This window comes from Vicugna pacos, chromosome 7 (genome assembly GCF_048564905.1).
Source record: "Vicugna pacos chromosome 7, VicPac4, whole genome shotgun sequence".
Classification (NCBI taxonomy): Eukaryota; Metazoa; Chordata; class Mammalia; order Artiodactyla; family Camelidae; genus Vicugna; species Vicugna pacos.
In genome coordinates this window covers 82,097,430-82,116,769 of record NC_132993.1, presented here as the reverse complement: position 1 = coordinate 82,116,769, position 19,340 = coordinate 82,097,430, and the positions used below count along the sequence as shown (strand labels likewise).

General features: G+C 47.0%; 1 protein-coding gene and 1 long non-coding RNA gene across 6 annotated transcripts in view; one reads left to right on the top strand and one right to left on the bottom strand.

Moving 5' to 3' along the window:
* The window catches only part of GLI3 (GLI family zinc finger 3), a 268,288-nt gene that overhangs the window by 142,974 nt on the left and 105,974 nt on the right, over window positions 1–19,340 (top strand). For 4 of the 5 annotated variants that reach the window (XM_031679804.2, XM_072965244.1, XM_072965243.1 and 1 more), the window contains one exon: window positions 15,702–15,807. In XM_031679804.2, coding sequence (XP_031535664.2) covers window positions 15,702–15,807 — 106 coding nt within the window. Of the gene's footprint in view, window positions 1–14,093; window positions 14,264–15,701; window positions 15,808–19,340 lie in introns of those variants that run through there. The other variant, XM_072965245.1, reaches the window with a different exon arrangement.
* Window positions 12,802–14,100, bottom strand: LOC140697462 (uncharacterized). Its single transcript, XR_012074600.1, has 2 exons — window positions 13,904–14,100; window positions 12,802–13,167 (listed from the first exon to the last, which is right to left on the bottom strand). It is a non-coding gene; the product is annotated as an uncharacterized lncRNA (long non-coding RNA).

Here is a 19,340-nt window from a genome sequence, read left to right as displayed (position 1 = left end):
AGGACCACTGGATGTGGATGGGGAAACAGGCAGACTTTCTTCTGGGGGCACAAAGATTTGTCTTAAAGCTCTAATACGTGAGCATTCCCCTACTCTTAAGAGTCTGCATTATTGTGTGTGTGTGTTTTTTTTCTTTTGTAGATTTATTACATTAGCACTTAATTACTCTTCATGACAGTATTAAATTTCATGAGTGATTTATAGTTTTAATAGAGACTTGTATGATTTATTGCTGTTGGCATTTGAGGTTTACCAACTTCTTAAAAGCCGTGAGTCTTGGAATTGCTTAATCTGACCCCATCGGCACAACCACAACATGCGTGAAACCCCAAATTCAAGTATCGTAGGGACGCCTGCCCCACCCAGACCATTTTTGTTTGATGCTCCTGTCTCCTGTAGTGATAATGTGGGTATGTGTAGGGCAGTGGCAGTGGGTATGTGCGTTCTTAAAGAATAAGAAAAATGGATTCCTTCTGGTTTTAAAATACAAGCCCCGAATGGTTTCCTGTGCCCTGGATGGATGGGTGTGACGTGAGGACCTGAGTTACAGTGGCCTCGAGGAAGCTGGTGACAGGCGTGAGGCTCTGTCTCCAGATGCCAAGGGGTTCCCAGGCCAAGTCCTGGGCTGGAGCAGGCGGGACCAGCCTGCAGACTGCGGGTGCTACAGGCTCCGGGATCTCACGGCTGCTGGAAAAGCACCAGTTCTAACCTGCTCACGACGCGTCCTACAGCCCCCCAGTTTCTTCAGTGCACCCCAGGTCTTGGTGGGGAGAATGCTTACTCACACTTCTAAGGTGGAATCCGGAGGACACTCCCAGCACAGCCTCTGCCCTCCTGTCCCGATCCTTTCCTGCACTTCCTGTCCGGGCATCCACTTGCTGCCCTGGCCCTGGTGGATCTCCCCGGCGCAGCTTTGCAGCGGCTGCGAAAATGAATATGATTTTAATGAGATGTGGCTTTGTTATTTTAACCGGGGAAGGTCGGGGTTGGGGTGGGGGGTATCGGTAGCTGCTCACTTTGGTGTTTTCCCAGATGACTTGATCAACTTGCACTTCTAGAAGGAAAAAAAAGGTGTGCCCTCCAGGCTCTGCCTCCTCCAAAGCGGACTGTGGATAATCCTCTAGGGCCCTCAGCCTCCGGGCAGATAATCTCTTCGGGGTTATCTGTTAATTACCAGTGAATGTGTGAAGTATTTGTGAAAAGGCTTTTGAAGTGAGCTCCACGCACTGCCGCCCTCCCAGGCCGGCTGGAGCGCAGGCCCCCATCCCCGGGGGGTGGGGGGGTGACCGAGGGTTTGGTGGGGGCCCAGGGCGGGGTCCCCTCTGAGCGCTGGCGTTCTCTCTCGAGAAACTGTTTGCCTTTCTAATGAAGTGCCCTGTTTGTTTGACTCTGCGGTGGAAGGTATTTAAGCGGGACGAAAGTGAACATTGGAGACCTTCAAACAAGCCATGCACGTCTGCCTTGTGAAGGGAAGGAAAACAGTTTGGCCTCGCTCACCTCCGGGCGGAGTTGTCAAGGGACTGTTTAAATAATAAACGGAGCCCAGCCAGCGGATTCTGCCAGGCTAGTCTGGGGCTTTTGTGCTGCCCCAGCAGACCTGGGAATTCCTCCGCTGCGGCCCCTGGGGAGGAGAGAGCCATTCACGTCTAGCAGTTAGTAATTGTGATTTATTTATGTGTAGAGGGACTTCTGCTTCATTCAGTCTTGATTAAAACCAGCCAGTTAGCCCTCGGGATGGCTGGCAGATGCCAGGGCAGCTGGTGAGAGAGTGCCGGGATGGGGTCCAGCCGGGGTCCACCCCGCCAGGCCGGGGGGGACCTGCTACCTGCAAGCTGGGTCCCCCGTGTCTAGTAGGAGGGTCTGAGGGTCTGGGGTGACTGGACCCCAGAGGATGTGCCGCTGCAGAGGGGCCCCGGGAGGAAGGCCTGCTCTGTTTCTGCCTCAGGACCTGGGATGCAGGTGTCTGTTAGTGATCACCGGGTGGATGGATGGGTGGGTGGGTGGATGGATGGCCATGCCTTTTAGCTGCCTGCAGCTTTTGTTACTGAGAAGCGTGAAGCAGCAGGGGTACCAGGAGGGAAAGTGTAGCAGGACTCTGGACGGACTACATCTTTTGTGGGACCTGAAAAAGAACATTCGGGGCCCTTGCTCAGAAATTATGAAGAATGTCAAGATGGTGATGACGGAGCATTAAAGCAAGCATGGGGCCTTCTGGGGTGAGGGGTGGGCCACATTCCCACTTCTAGGGTCTGCAGTTAGGCTGGACCTGCGTCCAGGAACTGGACTCAGTTCCTACCTGAGTGCCGTTACAAAGGGAAAATACAACTGAGTACATTTTACAGATCCTATTGGCTTTATTCATCGATTTGTGAATCAGGCAGCCTCCCATCTAGCAGACAGAAGGGGACTTGGAGTAAAAGACTTTTATAGGCAGAAGGGAGCGGGGACAAGAAAGTTACATGAGCAGAAAGCAGATTGATTGTGGCAAGATCACCTTCTTTTAGGGGACGGGGCAGTCTGTGTGGCCGATTACCTCTCTAGTGCCCACCAGGTGATTTCTGATTGACTGGTTTAAGACTCCATTTCTGGGAGAGACCAGAACTGTAATTAAGTCTCAGTTTGGTGGGCTTGGTGACAGAGGGGCTTAGCATAAGTGACTCCATCTTGGGCCTGCTGTCTGCTTGTAACAGTGCCTTTCAGCTTGTGTCTTCTCTGATGCCTGTTATCTTATCATGAGGGAGGGCTAGTAATGCTTACTTCACTGAGTTGTCGTTTAGTGTAAATAAAAAAATATATATGAGCAGTATTTAGGGTAACTCTGAGCACACTGTGCTCAATAAATGATAGCTATTAATTATCTGAATGTATCTGTGGCTGTAATTTTTTTCCCTCCCCTGATGATTGGGCCGACGACAGTGTGTGGCTAATCTGGAGTTCAGGGGACAGAGTTGGGTGTTTGCCACAGAACTTACCTTGAGACAAGAGGTGAAGAACCTTCACATGCCTCCTGGTCAGTGAAGGCTTGAGTGCAGGGGAGGAATGTGGGCGGAGCCATCAGTTTAGGTCCTAAGCTGAAGATGCTCGTGTCAAGATGTTGACTAGCAACATTCACCTGGACGTCTGGATTGAAGGAGAAAGACTTAGAAATAACCATAACCCCTTAAATGTGAATATTTCAGAATTTATGGACCACCTTCACCTGTGTCACTTGACACCTTGGGCAACTTTGTGGAGTCAGTAAGGCTGAATCTTACTGGTTGTATTTTGTGTGTGAAACAAAAAAAATCTACGTGATGAATAATAGTCGTTTGTTTTTATGTAAATCTATAAAAACATGGCTTAAAGTGGGAAGCATTTTTAACAGCATGTATGGATGGAGAACAGACATGCCCCCGTCGGTGCTGTCCCCTAAGGGCTGCAGTATGCATTACTCAGTGTGCTAGGTGTTTGACCTGCTCCTGACTTTGGAGGAGGTGAAACTGAAGGATGGATTTTCTAAGGTTTCATACTGAGAGGGTGATACATTTGAGCAAGTATATATTGGCTCTAAGATGAGCAGTTGGCCATCATCAGTTTTCGTCTGTTGCATGGCCTCAAGTTATTAAACCCATGCTCTGTTTTACGTACACTGGGGGTTTCGTATTATCACTCTTTGAGTCACTGATATTTGGCAAACAGCAACACGTGAGAGGCAGCCTTGCTCTTTAGAGACGTGTCTGGACTCCACTGTCCGACAAGAGGAAGCTCACTGAGAACGTGCCGGGTGGGGTCCTCTCTGTAGGGGTGTGTCCGCTATTACCAGGGAGGTGCGCTTCCCCGTATTGGGGCTGTAGTCCCTGGGGCTGACCGTGGACTCGGGTACCAGGTGTAGATGTGGACTCCAAAAGCAGACCATGCTCTCTGTCCTCAGGGGCCCACAGGCCCAGACGGACGTCATTGAGTTTAGACACTTGCCAAGTTTAGTCTATAAAGACTCCATCCTGTGCAGTTGGTCTGGAAACCAGGGTCACTTTGGGGAGAGGATGGAGAAGGCCCAGACAGAGATCACACTGAGACCAAATAGAGTCCGGGCCTTTGGAGACAAGGTAAGGAGCTGTCAAGTCCTTGTGGAGGGCCCTGGGAAGAACCAGCCAGTTAGGCGGTTACCCTCCGAGGCAGCGTCAGTGTCAGGGATCACCACCGAGGCCGGGGATGGCATGGAATCAGAAACACAGGCAGCAGCGACCCAGACAAACCCCTGCTCTGTGAAAGCAGCCTGGACACCATCAACCTCTCCCAGAGGGAGTGTCTCCGGCAGTGCCCCTTTGAGCAGACTAGAAGGTTTGTCGACACCCCCAAATCTCTCACTCCTCTCAGTCCTGATGCAGAAGGCTGGCCGTGTGGATTCCTCTTGGAGATTTCTGAGCAGTTTAGCTTGTCTGGATTGTAGGAAACACCAGGGGAAGTGGGGAAGGAGTGGCCTCTGTCCTCTGCGGGCAGGCTGTGGGGTTGTACCAGGAGCCCGGGGGCCCAGCGCCAGGTTCCTCTTGTCTGCAGTGTAGTTTCCACATCCAAGGGCATTGCCAAGTGGGCAGGTGCTCTAAGGGATGGTGGGTCAGAAAGATACTGAAATTCATTCAGCATTCCCAAGGGAATTAGGCTAAGAATCAAGATAGGAAGTCCAACGAGTTAGGGACAGAGGGAAAGGTGGCTGACAAGAAAGGAAGTCCCAGTGTGAACTTTGGGGAGTGGGGGGGGTAGTTGTGAACCCACGTGCACACAGCTCTGGGTTTTTTATCCACACATGCAGGGACGTTGACGGGGCAGCAGCAGGATGGACAGGGGGGTCAGGCGCGCAGCTCAGGGACTGCGCTTGTTAGGGAAGGAGGGAGGTGGGTGGGTAAGTCACAGGACCGTGATTATCAAAGGGCTGCCAGGTAGCTCAGCCAGATGGGCCTCCGATTCCATTAAGGGTAGAGAGAGCGTTCAGGTGTGATATTGTGATGAACTTTAATAGGTTTTGATTTTTTCCCCCTGTCAATTTCCTCCTTTCTTGATCCATGCGATCACTGTAATAATTCTGTAAACTCAGCTTTATTAATGGACCGGAAGAGGTCTCAGGCATTGAGAGCTTCCAGACTTGGGCCACGTCAGTCATTAACAAGAGGAGAAGCCATCGGTGCAAAGCCATCGCTGGCCCTTGCAGCACCATCCCTGAGCAGAAAGTTGCTTCCCTCAGATCAAGCCTTTTGGTGTATGTTCACACAGCCGACGTCTTCGACGCGTGTGTAGCGTGCGTGCCCAGTGGCTAATGTAACACGGGGGTGAGAAGAGAGATCTAAGAAAAACAGGAGATGCTTTGGTTCTTGCGCTCTCCTGAGCCAAGACGCCTGAAGGAGACTTTGACCCCCTTGGAAATGGGGGGTTCTCTCCCTTTTCTCCGATTTCCTTGCTCATCCTCGCACGGGAATCACTTCACTGAGTGTGTCTGACCGTTTTATGACCGTGGGGGAGGCAGCACTTAAATCAGCTCTTTGCTTAACAGCTTTGTGTGTTCCTGCTCCACAGTGCTTCCTGGGCAGTGAGAATTCAGGACTTCAGCGGCAGGAAAGTGGAGCATTTCAGGGCTCCCGGTGTGCAGTAAACGTGCTGGAATTTCAGTGGATGCCAAAGGGGTAACAATAAGAGCATTAGGGGCAAGCCGGAGCCTTTGATGTTACTGACAAAAAAAGAGGGAGTTGTAGGGGGGCAAAGGGGCCCCTGTCATTTCTGTCATGAGCTTTTCAACTTTTGACCTCCAACCTTTTATGTCAAAGAGCTTTTTCCAGATGGGTGTTAGCAGCCTACTCAAGTATCCTGAAATTCACTGGAGCGTCCACATTTCCTTGGCGGGAGAGGCCACGCAGCATCTTGGAAAAGACCCAACATGGGGTAGTTACTGCTCAGCGCCCACCATTATCTGTCTGGTCATCATCAGGGTGTCAGGGTGGGGTGGGGACAGTGCACCCCGACAGGAGGTGACTCCCTGTCCAGTGGAAAGCAGGCAGCCTTGCAGGGCTAGAAGGTGCCATTTAGAGCTGTGATTTAACTCAGGGTGTGCAGGCAGCTGCCCGGGGTTGGCTCTGAACACAGGTAACCGCTGGGAACCTGCACTGGGATGATTCCGAAGGGGTGGCCGTGCCTTTGGGGTCCCCTGGTTTGGCCTGTGTTTGAGGCCCGTTTGGCAGATGCAAGAGTCATGCAGGGCCAGGCGGGAGGCTGATCTGGTCCACAGCTGCTCTCCTGTGACCTCAGATTCCTTTCTTGTCTTCATCCTTTCTTTGCCTTTCCTCTAAGGAGCACTGAATTCCTACTGGGTATACAGAATAGTCAGCCTCCTCTGCCCTCCAGCCCCAGCCAGCCTGGGAGAGAAGGCAGACGACTCTGGTCTGACAGCAGTGCCAGCGCAGGGCCCCGTGCCACGTGGCCTGGCACCATCAGGAACACAGTGAGCGCTCCCCTTGTGTGTGTGGTTACCTGCACAGCTATTCCTTACAGCGTGGCCTTCAGTGAAGAAGGGCCGACCCGTGGGAGCGAGAGCTTCAGAGGAGGAACACAGGGCCCTCAGGGAGCTTAGCATCAGAGAGAGAGGAGATGCGGGTGAACAGTTCCACAGGTTGTCGGGGTGGTCCCCGATAAACTGACTGATGGTGCAGAAGGGAGGAAGAGGCGAGTGGTTCCCATGGGGGCTCGGGGAAGCTTGACTGAATGGGCGGCGTTTGCACTGAGCCTTGAGGACAGAGCTGGACTTGGAGAAGGGGGAAGACGCCTCACCCGAGGGCACAGCATAAGCCAGAACACTGAGTGTCTGTGAAGGCAACTCTGAGTCTCAGATGGGAGTATCCTGGTTGGAGTTAGGGTGCTGGGGGCCTTGAATGCCATGGTGAAGGGTGGGGCCAGGCTGGGAAGGCTCTCCTAGCCATTGCGGATTTGGGGAGCAGGAAGGATATGGTCCAGTCTGGAGCTGAGGGATGTGAGTCTGGAGAATATCGTTTAGATAAGAGATGATAAAAAGCGGGAACTCTGATAGTGTCGTGGGAAGAAGCAGAGTGGCTCAGAGCACTGGGTTTGGAGGGAAAAGGACCCCAGCTCTCCCGCCCTCTCCTCACGTTTCTTTGGATAAAGCCTTTAAATGCGTTCCCTTCCCTGAAAGAACGGACAGACCCATTGCTGCCCTCCAGGGTCGGAGGAAGACAGCGAGGAGGTCATGGGTGCACGAGGCTCAGCACAGCCCCCACACGTATGACTGTCCTTATACTCACGGTGGCTTTATTATTATTAATTACTGTTAGCGGGGCAGACCTTGGAGGATAAAAACCTTCAGTTGTCGATCGACAGGGACTAAAATGGGGTGGGCGGTGGAGGTTCAATGGGGAGAGTCAGTATCTACTTGTCAACAGCTTCTCGCCTGGGTCCGAGCGAAATGCCTACGTGCACCGTGCGTCGCTCGTGATTTAATAGCTCCAGAGACTCTAACCAGCACACGCTGAAGGTGATGGCTGGTTTTCTAGTGCCTGCAAAATACTTCTCAGGGTGGACTTGGGGCATCATTCTCTGCTGTGAAACTCTGAAGAGAAGGGGAAAAGGGAACTGCCTGATGCTCTGAGCCTCAGCGCAGTCCTCCCCATCCAAGAGGCCAAGGGTGTGCGCCTGAGAGCACGTCCTGGTTCCTGCTTCAGAGCAGGCTTGAGATTGCAGGTGGGGCTCCATGACAGTGTCTGGGGTCACACCAGCAGTGCCACCTCCATGGTGCCCTGGTAGGGGAAGAGAAAGGCCACCAACTTGCATCGCAGGAGCTTGGTTTCTGTGACGCTGGGTAGATCTTTCAGATTTTCTGAGCAGATAATGGAAGTTTCCCTCCCTGGTTCTTGGAGTTGTGTGATAATAGAAAATAAAAGAGAAACAAGACTTAGGGGAATAATAATCAAGCTTTGGAAATGATGATATTAGGGTTGTCAGGAGGATCCCATGAGGAAATGGATGTGACTTTTACGAAGTATAAAGCATCATAGTCCTTTGCTGTCACCTTTTGCCACCTGCCTCTGCTAATCTGGCAACATTGGAAAAAATATTTGGAAACTCTTTTTTTGAGTTGATTTTTTTAGGGTCGGATGTAACGTCTAGACCTCATCTTTGCTGATCGTTTGTTGGTTTACTAACTAAACCAGGCAACTTCTGAATGCAGTGTGTCTCCAAGGCTTCTGTAGTTAGTTCTGAGATACCAAATGCTTTTCATCCTCTGCCTTCATTTCATCAATGTTAAGCATCCCATGTATGTTCTTGGAACTGTGAGTTTGGCTTTTAAATTGTGCTGTACCAAAAAAAAAAAAAGTCAGTGATAGAATAATCTGTCACTAGTAACCAGTTTCCATCTTTTCATTTCTGTGCTTTCTTATTGTCACTGAAAATACACCATTAGCAGATTTCAAAGTAAATGGATTTGTCATTTTGTTAAAGTTTTTTTTTTAGTGTGTCATTTTTAAATGGAGTGATTCCTCCTATGTTTTCATCCCATTTCCCTCGGGGAGTTCTGCAGTTTAGATGTAATGGCTGTAAGCCTTCACATTTCTCTTTGCTGCCTCTTCCTCTGTTTACTTTTTCCTCTTATCCTGGCAGGAAAGCTACAAACAACAAAAATGTGATGGATGCATATATATATATAGGAACATAGGCAAGGCACAGTCCAGAAACTCTGGGTGGAAGGATGTCACTGGCGGCCAGTAGGCGGCTGCGGTCTATTTCTGCCATTGGGAATCCAAGGATGTGATATGATTTTTAGTTGAGAAACTTGCAAAGACTTGCTGATAAAGAAGTTAAAAGAGATCAGAAAGGGGAGACATCAATCGTTTGTTCACTTCCCAGGACACATTTTGAGGTGGTAAAGGCAGGGATTTCTGCTAGTTTACTTACAGAGGGCTGTTTGTCATCTTCTTGTAGAAACCCACAATTATGTTTGTTCCGGACCATGGCGTGGATGGATTGTGGTATGACCAGAGTACAGTGCTGGGGAGCATTTAGGTCTATTTAAAATATCAGATTAACTCAGTGTACCTGCATGCTGGCACAGAAGAGATGATAGAAAGATTGCTCTCTGAGTAGGCGGAATGCTTATGGATAGTTCTACAAAAGTCAGGAATGTTCAGGCCCTTGCCAGAAGTAAAAATTGCTTAGGTTTTCCAAATAACATAGTTTTGTTAATCAGCGTCCTATGTAACTTTGTGTATGTTTTACTTAACTGACAAGGAAACTTAAATTTGCAAATGTTAACTAGTTATTGCCATTATTTGCTAGGTTTACAGTCAATTTCATCCATTATCATTTTTATCTTCAAATTTATTGATGATCCGTCTTGCTAACATCGCAGAATCGGTGTGTATTTTCTGAATAATTAACTGTGTGGACACTGCTACGCTACAGATACTTCTAAGTCACACAAATCGGTGTATAAATATTTTACCCAGTTGGTGTTATCACTCAAAAACTCCCTGTCCCTAAAGAAAAAATGGTGTGTGTGTTTTTCTGAATTGTAAACATTTATGAGAATTACTTTCTTGCGGTATGCTAGGGCCGGGTTTGTCAAACTGTCTTCTGTAAGGGCCAGGTGGGAAATATGTCAGGTTTTGTGGGCCATGCCTTCTCTGTGGCAGCCAGCCAGCCCTGTCACTGTCAGGTGGTGCAGGCGGCCATGGGCAGTATGCGAACGAAACGGCACCTGTGTTCCAATAAAACTTTATTTACAAAAACTGCCCACCTAAGTAGCATGCCTCCCAGAACAAAGACTACGAGTTAGGGTTCCTGCCATGGTATAAAGTGGCAGAATAATAGATCTTTTCTTTGTTTATGCAAGGCATCTATCGAATGTGTAGAATGGACTAGCACTGCAGTGTCTCAAAACTCGTACCACATTACAGGGGGATCCTACAGACAACACAGTCCACGCTATTGACTCTGGAGATATTTCCAGGTTCACACAGCATGCGTATAAGACTGGAAGGAAGATTCCTAATGCCCCATGAAGCGGCCCATGGGGATGGTTCCACCCAAACCGCAGCACGTCTGCAGCTGGTCCCTTTGGAGTTTCACTATTTAGATTCCGTGGGCCACAGACCACCCTGTTTCTCTAGAACTCCTGGTCAGCCATCCCCGGGCTGTTGCTTTCTGGAGCCATGTTGTCCACTGGCATACTCCTGGCCGTGGTATAATCCTGTCCACAGGCAGGAATACCAGGCTGTCTGAATGGGGAGTCAGTGTGGGTGTTGGAGTCAGTCCACATGGTGATGTCTCCTGTAGGCCACTGAGCCCTGGGAAAGGTCTTGCAGGTGCGCGGTGAGGACAGGAGACGCCCAAGGTGGGAAGGGGCAGAGATGAGGCCTGGGCACTTCTCCACCGTCTCGGTGGAGTGATGAGGGTCTCTCTCTCCCCCTTTTGAGACCTCTCACTTGATGGACACTGGATGATTACTTTGGCTTTGGCATAGCAGGTGTTGCCCACGTTGGGTTCTACTGTTTCTCCTGATGAGGGCGATTGAGTGAATTCGAGGGGACTGGAATTCCTACAGGCAGGGACAGGCAGGGCTGACCCCAGTGACAGGAAAAGTCATCTCTAGTTCTGGTCTAGAAAAAATGCCGAAGTCAGGGTACAGACAACTTCAGGGTTTAAATAAGCCACGAGGATTTATGCCCTGGGCAGTTAACTCTTGTGGGTCCTCCTGCACTGTTCCCTTGGGCACTTTCAGGCCATTCTAGTATCACTTGGTGAATTACTCCTTCAGGGCACTCACTGAACCGTCTTTGATCTCTCTTTTTTAATCTACAATTTTTGTATGTAAATTTCAACCCTGAAAAGACAGTTTCTCAGAGTGGCATCTGAGAGATCTCATAGCCTGAGGATAGTAAAACTACTTCTTGGGAGAAGGATGCAAGAACTGAAGATAAACCTCCAAGTGTCTTTCTCCGGCTACAGGTTTTATGATCCACCCAGGCTGTTGTGAAGAGACCGAAAAATCAGTGCCTCTCATTCCTAATGAGACCCTTAACGCCGAGCCTGATGACAGCCAGCATGAAATCGAATACTGACAACTATGCCCAGCAACAAATATTGTTACTATGCACTTCAGTCTAAACACATGTCAAGCCAATTACATATTTATGGGGTTTAAAGACTATTCCACTCCAGCCTCGGATAATACGCACTCTTGATACCTCCAGTTCGTCTAAGAGGAATTCGGTCCAATAGTCAAACCTCTTGCAAGTCTGTAATAAATCATCTTTGCAACCATAAGCAGGTACAGTTGACTGCTTACCGCTGCTCGGCAGACTCACCCCCACCGGGTAGAATTTTAATTCCTTCGGTAGAATTGATTCCACCAGTTCTGCACATTATTCTCCCTGTCTCCCATCTAGCCCGTTAGTTTGCTGACAGTAGAGTACACAGCACTTAGCAGCTGGTTTGTGGACCCATCAGTCAGGAAATTGCATGATAAATAGGAGGTAGCCAGGTTTAGTGGCACTTCCTTCTGCTTCAGCAGTTTTCGCCTGACTTTGGAAAAGTCATCATGTGGTGTTTTGTCAAGGGCCAGAGCAGGGGATGACGGCGGCGCGGTAACTTATTACACATCCTCTTGAGTTATGATGCTGCACAGCTGTGCTGTTCATGTGTAAATAATAAACCAGGAGGTGGATCATCGTGGTGGTGGCTGGCGACGTGGGCCTGCTCTTGTCGTGTGGCTTTTCCTGGACAGCTTCTCGGGCTCGTGATGGAATAGACTGCTGGTCTTCTGCAGAGAAACGACAGTCCATCCGAGATGCAGGGGGAGCACTCAACGTCTGACGATTCCGGAGCTTTTTTTTTTTTTTTGAGATACGTGTTAGGATTAATGTCATGTGATGCCACATATATTAAAGGACACGCTGGTACTGCTTTTTCTCCTTCGTTCCTACCGTTAAGCTGTGGTCAAGCGTGTCTTGAATTGGAAGAGGGCTGTTCCACTGTGTTTTCCCAGAAAGCGGCTTAAGAGGTGTGATTTTCACTGATAAGAGACACAAGGGATAATTGTTTGCACAGGCTTCATCAGCGCAGGAGAACTTAGTTTAAACTGAATCAAGAAGGAAGCAAATAGAAATAGGAAAATGTTTAAACGGAAATCGGATGCCTTGGGTCAAATCAGATCATATCCATATTTTTCAGTTTTTTATGTAACCAAATTCCAGAATGCAGAATTTGTAGATTTCCTTGGGACATAAATAAACACTTGGAGCAAATAGTGCTTCAAGTTGCATATTTTTTTTTTTTGTCAGAATTAACTTTGAAACTCACAAAACACGTTCAGTGGTGAAAATGCCAGCTAAATGCCTCAGTAATTGTGTTTTATATTTTCCTCTTAAATATGTTTGCAATGGTTGGAAAGGAGAGAAAATGGGGCGGGGTTTAAAATCCTGATAGAATGACTTCTTAAAAATAAAAAGTGGGCAACGCCTTTTAAATCTCCATGATAGTCTTGTAGTATTCCTTGGGGAGAAGATTAATACTTGCTTGGGTCCATGCTTTTGATTTTATAGAATTACATGCCTGGTCTTCACCCTCTGTGCACACAATCACTGCAAGTTTAGTATAAATACTCAAATAAGAGATAATGACTGTTACTTCCTGGCTTTATGAGGCATAAGAGTAAATGTGGAATAAACACACATTTTGAGCCCTGAGTGTATTAAGAAAGATGCATTTTTGCTTCTGTCTAATTCATAGCTGTACCCAGAGAGAAAAGCAGATACAGTTAACACCCACTTATCTGCTGGAGAGAAATTTAATCACACAGAACAAGAGCCAAGAGCCAAGAAGTAAGTAAGTGATAATTTCTCCCCAAGTCTGGCATAGTTGTCACAACGTCCCTCAAAGCGCCATATAAAATGATGTGTGGGAGAAAGCTTAGGAGGTGGGTCAGACTGTATGCATGCATAATTTATACCCAGTTCTGGGAGGTTTATTTCTCCAGTTTCCAAGAGCCGATGACAGGTGTTAAGTTTGAAGTCCACGGGAGGCGAGCTTGTCCGCATACGTGGTGATGGCTCGAAGTAGAGGACAAGAGAATCCACGCCTGAGGCTTCTAGCCATTCACCTCCCGGACTCCGAAATGCAGTGATTCATTTGGACCTGGTCAAAATTTAAAATCAGGAAACATTCATTGAGTAGGTGTCAGACTTTCAAACTCAAGAAGAAGATTACTCCCCTCAATTTTATGTTGTTTTAAGAAGTATGCATCAGCTTCTGGTGTACAGCATCATGTTTCAGTCATACATAGACATACAGAAATTCCTTTTCATATTCTTTTCCATTATAGGTTACTACAGGATATTGAATATAGTTCCCTGTTCTATACAATAGAAACTTGTGTATCTATTTTATATATAGTACTCGTATCTGCACATCTTGAGCTTTCAATTTATCCCTTCCCACCCCCTTTCCCCCTGGTAACCATAAGTTTGTTCTCTATGTCTGTGAGTCTGTTTCTGTTTTGTAAGTAAGTTCATTTATGTATTTTTTTTAGAAATTGACACAACATTGTAAACTGAATATATACTTCAATTTAAAAAAACAGAAAAAAGTCTAAATAAATACAAAAAAAGAAAGATGCATCATTTTCTTTCAAAATGGTTAAATATCAGAGGACATTTTGGCTCTGCAGGATTACTGGGTTATGTGGGACATTGCTACATAAATATTCACACCGAGTACACCAACTATCAAGATTTGTATTACCAAAAAAAAAAAATACAACATCCTTTTATACTAAGTCCTAAGTGATGCATTTAGATTATAATTGATTTTTTCATATGAAGTTAATAAAAAGGATAGTGTGATAACTGATCAGATAGTCAATATGCCTCACCTGTTGAACTCGCAGCATTGCTGTGCGTCATGATACCACAGTGACAATGATGAGAGGATAGCAAGGTGATGCCTTTCTCCCTCGGTCCCTCTCCCTCCCCTGCTTATCCCCAACTGAGCACAAACTGCAGTTGACAGTTGCAGTACTGTGGAACCTCTTCGCACAAACTGCAGTTGACAGTTGCAGTACTGTGGAACCTCTTCTCCTGGGTTCTAAATCTGGTGGGATTCAGCTCTGTAGGTCTGTCAGAGCTGTAATGCTCTGTGTCTGTGGTTTTCTCTGTTATCTTTTTCCTCCTAACCATATTCTTCGATTCTCAAAGGAAGGCAATAGGGGCAAATTTTTTTTTTAAAAAGGGAGGTAAGGTATCATAAATATTTTTGAGAAGGTTATGTTTACATTCTAAAAGGTGCTTGTTGAAGAAAATATGGGGCAAAAAATGTATAGGGAGGAAAATGGAAATCACCTGCATTCAACAAACACTCTTGTAATAGTCACTGCCCCGGGACTTCAGGAAGTTCTCAGCGGGGGTGGAATGGGGGTGCGGTCACTCCTAGTCTGCGTGTGACCCAGCCCCCTCTGCCACCCGCCGTGGAGGTTCTGCGTCACTGCTTCCGGCTGTTGCTTGGAGCCTATTTGCAAAGCCTCGTTGGGAATTACCTGAGCTGCACGCTATCCCGGGCAACATCTCCAGACTTTTTGGAAGAGGCATGTTTGTTGTGTACATCAGATCCTGGCAGTGTTTGGGGCAGTAGCAGCGTGATAGCTCCTTGCAGGCTATGAGGGCGACGTGTGGAAGGTTGCATTTGCAGCCCCGGTTCTGCTGTATTTGCCATCCTCCCAGGCTCAGAGCCGTGCAGGCTCACCTCCTGGTGTTGGAATTCTCTACTTTGTTTCTTGAAGTGGGAGAAACTTCAGTATCAGTGGTGCTCCTAAGGATAAAATCCGGTAAAACTGTCTTCCGCTCTTGCATCACTATTTAGGAAACAGAAGTTTATTTTCCAATTTGTCAGAGATAATCAGGGCAATTTACTACAAGTAAATGGGGGTGGGGAGAAGAGCTATTTTAAGCAAGCACACACAGGAACCCCCAAACACTGATCACCGGCTTGATCCAGAACAGGAGGGGAGGCTGGTGTGGGTCCAAAGTGAACGTTGAGGACTGAAGAGCAGGACCCCCCAGTTTGCTCCAAACCTCCCTCTGTCAGGCCAGGTAGCATTTCTCTGTCTTACCTATAGATATGCTGCCCTTGTGTGGGGACTCTGGAGGCCTGACCTAGGACAAGGAGGAAGGAAGCTTGCATTTAAATTTTTAACAAGCACATATATGTGTGTGTGTGCATGCGTGTCCGTGTGTGTGTGCTAGCTGGGACTTTTGAAAGCGTTCCTTGAAAAGCATCACAGGTTTGGGAGAAATGAAAACTAGTCATGATATTATGTCTTTGTCTCAAATTCACTTGACAGGATAATTTAAACAATAAAAAGTGTCCCGGGATCTGTTCCTCCAGGCGTGGTGGCTCTGTTCAGCCCTGCACCCTGTCTGGCCTTCCCCGCAGGGTGGGAGCACGTGTTGGTCCCCTTTCCTGCTCTCCTGCCTGGCTTTGAGTTGCCTTCAGAGGCTCTGCTTCCTCAGGTGCTGGTATTATTATTCGCTTGGTCCTGAACTTTGAAGGGTCCCCCAGTTCTTCAGGTAGATTCAGCGTCAGCTGTGAAGACCGTCTGGCGGTGTGGCTTCGTGGATTGGGATTCTGTTTCAAAGTGTTCCGTTTTATACAGGTTGGGCTCTCTTCTTTTTCAGACCCTCCTCATCTCTTTCCGGCATTCCATCCTCCCGTCCCCATCGATGCAAGACACCACGAGGGGCGATATCATTACGATCCGTCTCCGATTCCTCCGTTGCATGTGTGAGTATTTAATGAAACAGAACAAAATACTAGCTTTTACCATCTTGGGATTTTTGTTACCAGCACAGCTGCAGGGCTTTGAAGATGGGTTAGAAGGCGAAGATTTACTTTTGAAATACAGCAAGTCTCTCTGTTCCTGGACTCAGTGAAGCAGATCCCTGCTGCTTCCTGGAGAATCCCTGTCGCACTGGGAAGTATTTTCTACACAGTTTTGCTGACGCGTGCTCTGTGGGCTGTAAATACTAAATTAAACAGGAGAGGCTTAATGGAAGGTTACCACTCAGAATACGTATTTGGTCGAGAGTGGGTTTGAAGTTTTTCAGGCTCACATTTCTGTTACGGGAAAGCCCCGTTCCAGGGATCACAGTGAATCGTAATGAAATTTTCATGGTGGATTTCATAGCCCCCGTGGTGCGTACACCAACAGTGACTTGATTGATGGGCACGTCACCCAAACAAAATGGCAAAAGCGATTGAGCACATGGTTTACACCAAGAGAAAAGGAAAGGATGGGGGGTGATAACGTACATTAGAAAAGGAGGATGAAAATCTCCTGGAAATAAATGTTATCTTACTCTGTTTGGGGAGAAAGAAGAATTGCAGGCTTGCTAACTGAAATGGTATTCTTTTGTAGTACCGTCCAGCAAGCGGATATATACTGGATTAATTGGAACCTCTTTGTGGGAGGGGTTGTCCCTTACGAATGGCCTTGATTTTACATTTTGTCCTATCTGGCAATCGCCCTTCCTTCTGAGACAGTAAAGTTAGAAAAGCGCAAATAATACTTTGAAGAATAATGCTGGTTATTCGGATGGTGGATTGCATCTCCATGGCTATTAGTTACAGCCGTGTAATTACATATATGCCAAAGAAAAATGAAGTTGTTTTAAAACAAGTCCTCCTCTGTGAGCAGAATTAATTGATATTAACAACCCTAACTATATGCCCAAGTACACATATCATATTTTACCAACAGTTTTTTGGATCCATCGCCCATTACTGAATTGTAATTTCAGAGCAGATTTGCCTGGAGGTAAGTAATAAATCTGTGTTCAGACTTCTATATGCGTTAAAGGAGAAGTGGGTGTTTAGAGAGAGAGAATGCAGACACATGTGACTTATTCTTCGACTTTTCACTGGAACACAAGTAAGTATTTACAGGGTTCTAAGACCTGCTAAAAATACGCTCCAAATAAAACCAAGAGGCCAACTGAAGGCCCCCTATGCAAAGGTTGAAACCTGCTATGGAATTCATTCCATTCTACTGGGGTTTTGTGATGCAGATGGGACCATGAGGATGTCAGATGAAGATCTGACCACAGAACAGGGCCAGCAAGGGCTCACCGGGCCTGGGAGACACAGACGACTGATTTCTCCCAGACTCCCAGTCTCGGCAGTGAGGAAGTAATTTAAATCAGATTTTCTATGGGATTTCAGAATGTGTCACTCCTTCAAAAATCAATTTATAGAGAAATTTTAAAATTTGAGTTTCTATGATGGAATGAACTAATTCTTCTTGGTTCATTATAGTTTGCCTTCTAATTAAATTTAAATATGAATTTATCCATAAACCCCCCAAGTCTTGGTTCTTTGGCAGAATGAGACAACAGCAGGCCCTCGTGCAGCTCACACCGTGTGTTCCAGGGTCAGGTTGTTACATCTGAAGTATTAGCTCGCTGGTGATAGAAATACCACAAGACAAGGCAGGTCAAGTTCGGAGAATCCTAGGGAATGGGGTGATATTTCAGATATGACTGCTGACCTGGGGGTTTTACAGACTTTAATACAGTCAACCCTTTGCATCTTCGGGTTCTGCATCTGAGAATTCAACCAAATGCGGATTGAACGTATTGGAGAAGAAAATTCCAGAAAGTTCTCAAATTTGCAGCACACTGGCAACTATTTTCATTGTATTAAGTATTATAAGTAATCTAGAGGTGATTTAAAGTATCCAGGAGGATGCACATAGTTTACGTGCAAATGCTAAGCCATTGTATATAAGGGACGTGAGGGTCCATGGATTTTGGTATCCACGGGGGTCTTGGAACCAGTGCCCTTTGCAGACCGAGGGGTGATTGCACTACCTGCTTTTTCAACCAAGCTTTAGGATAATTTAGCAGCAATTGACTGAGTTATTCCCTAGCTGCCTAAATGTATAGTTACCGAAGATTCACGATGGAGGGCTTTTTGCCTCAAAAGAGAAGTTCTGGAATGCCGAGTGAATGTCATTGCCAGGCACAGAGTGTGGTGAGCACGTGCGTGGTCTGTGGTCTCCTGGGACTGCTCGGCATAGCAGGGTCCTGGGTGGAGACAGTGAGCTTACAAAGTGGGCTCTGGGAAGCTGGGGTCAGCCTCACCTCTGTGCCTTTATGATGTGACGCTCTCTCTGTGTTGCCCTTGGTGGTCTTCCCTCCCTGCCGGGCAAGCTCCTGCGGAAACACCCCGTGCTCAAGGCCTGATTCAGACCGCACCTTTGCCTGCTGTCCCAGAGGCTGCTTCGGAGCACCTCTTGGGCTCCTTTATTGCAGTGAATGGCCTGTGCTGGGAACTGGTAACTTACAACTTGCATATGCTGGTTTCATTCCATGGAAATGAAGTTACCCGCCTTACTGGACTTTGCCAGTTGCAGGCAGAGTTCAGTGAAATCACGTTCACGTGAGCCCCTGCTTACAAGTGCCGAGCTCTAAGCAAACTCGGAGAGGCAGCCTTTGAGACGATTGGGGGTATGACAGACGCTGAGAGATTCTGTTCTGGCCCCGCTCGGTCATGAATCCCTGGGTGGCTTTGGTACGTTCTGTGGTGCAAACGTAGATGCCTGTGATCAGATCGCTGTGGGAGTGGAGGGTAATCTAGGTGAATATGGCTTGGTTCCTGCAATCCTAAAAGCGCATCTTTGCCAAGGGGGTAAAGCAGGAACCTGGCAGAGTGAAATGAGTTTATCTAGAAGTTGAATTCCAAAATGCTTGCTTTATAATTATCTTCTAGAAAATAAGATCAAGTGAGCTTACTAAGCGTATTGAATAAATATTTTTAATTATAAGAAGACAAAATCTGGGGATTGTCTCATTGTTTTGTACACATAATTGTTCGTCTGGTGCCAACTTTAAACATTAAATTATAAGTCTCTTGGAACAGGGTTTGTGCGGATGATGGAAATGCCAGCAGATCTCTGTTTAGAAGGATGGCTGGCGCTGCGATAATTATGCTATCATATCCCATCATTAATGATTCTATTGAAAGAGGTTTATAAATTGCTCCTCTTTTTAGATAAACCACCCTATATTAAGGCATCCACGATACGGTGCAGAATTAAATTAAAATCTCATAAAATGAAATATGTTCTGTATTAGCTGTTTGACACTTAATTTGCCTCTGAATGAGTAGAGGAAATCACAAATTAACCTGCCTTTGTTTTTCCAACCATGGCTTATTAGGTGTTAGAACAACTGCAATTACGGCCTAATAATAACCACCAAGCCTTATAAATATGTACGGAAAGACGTCAGTTTGTGTTAAAGAACTCAGTTTGTTAA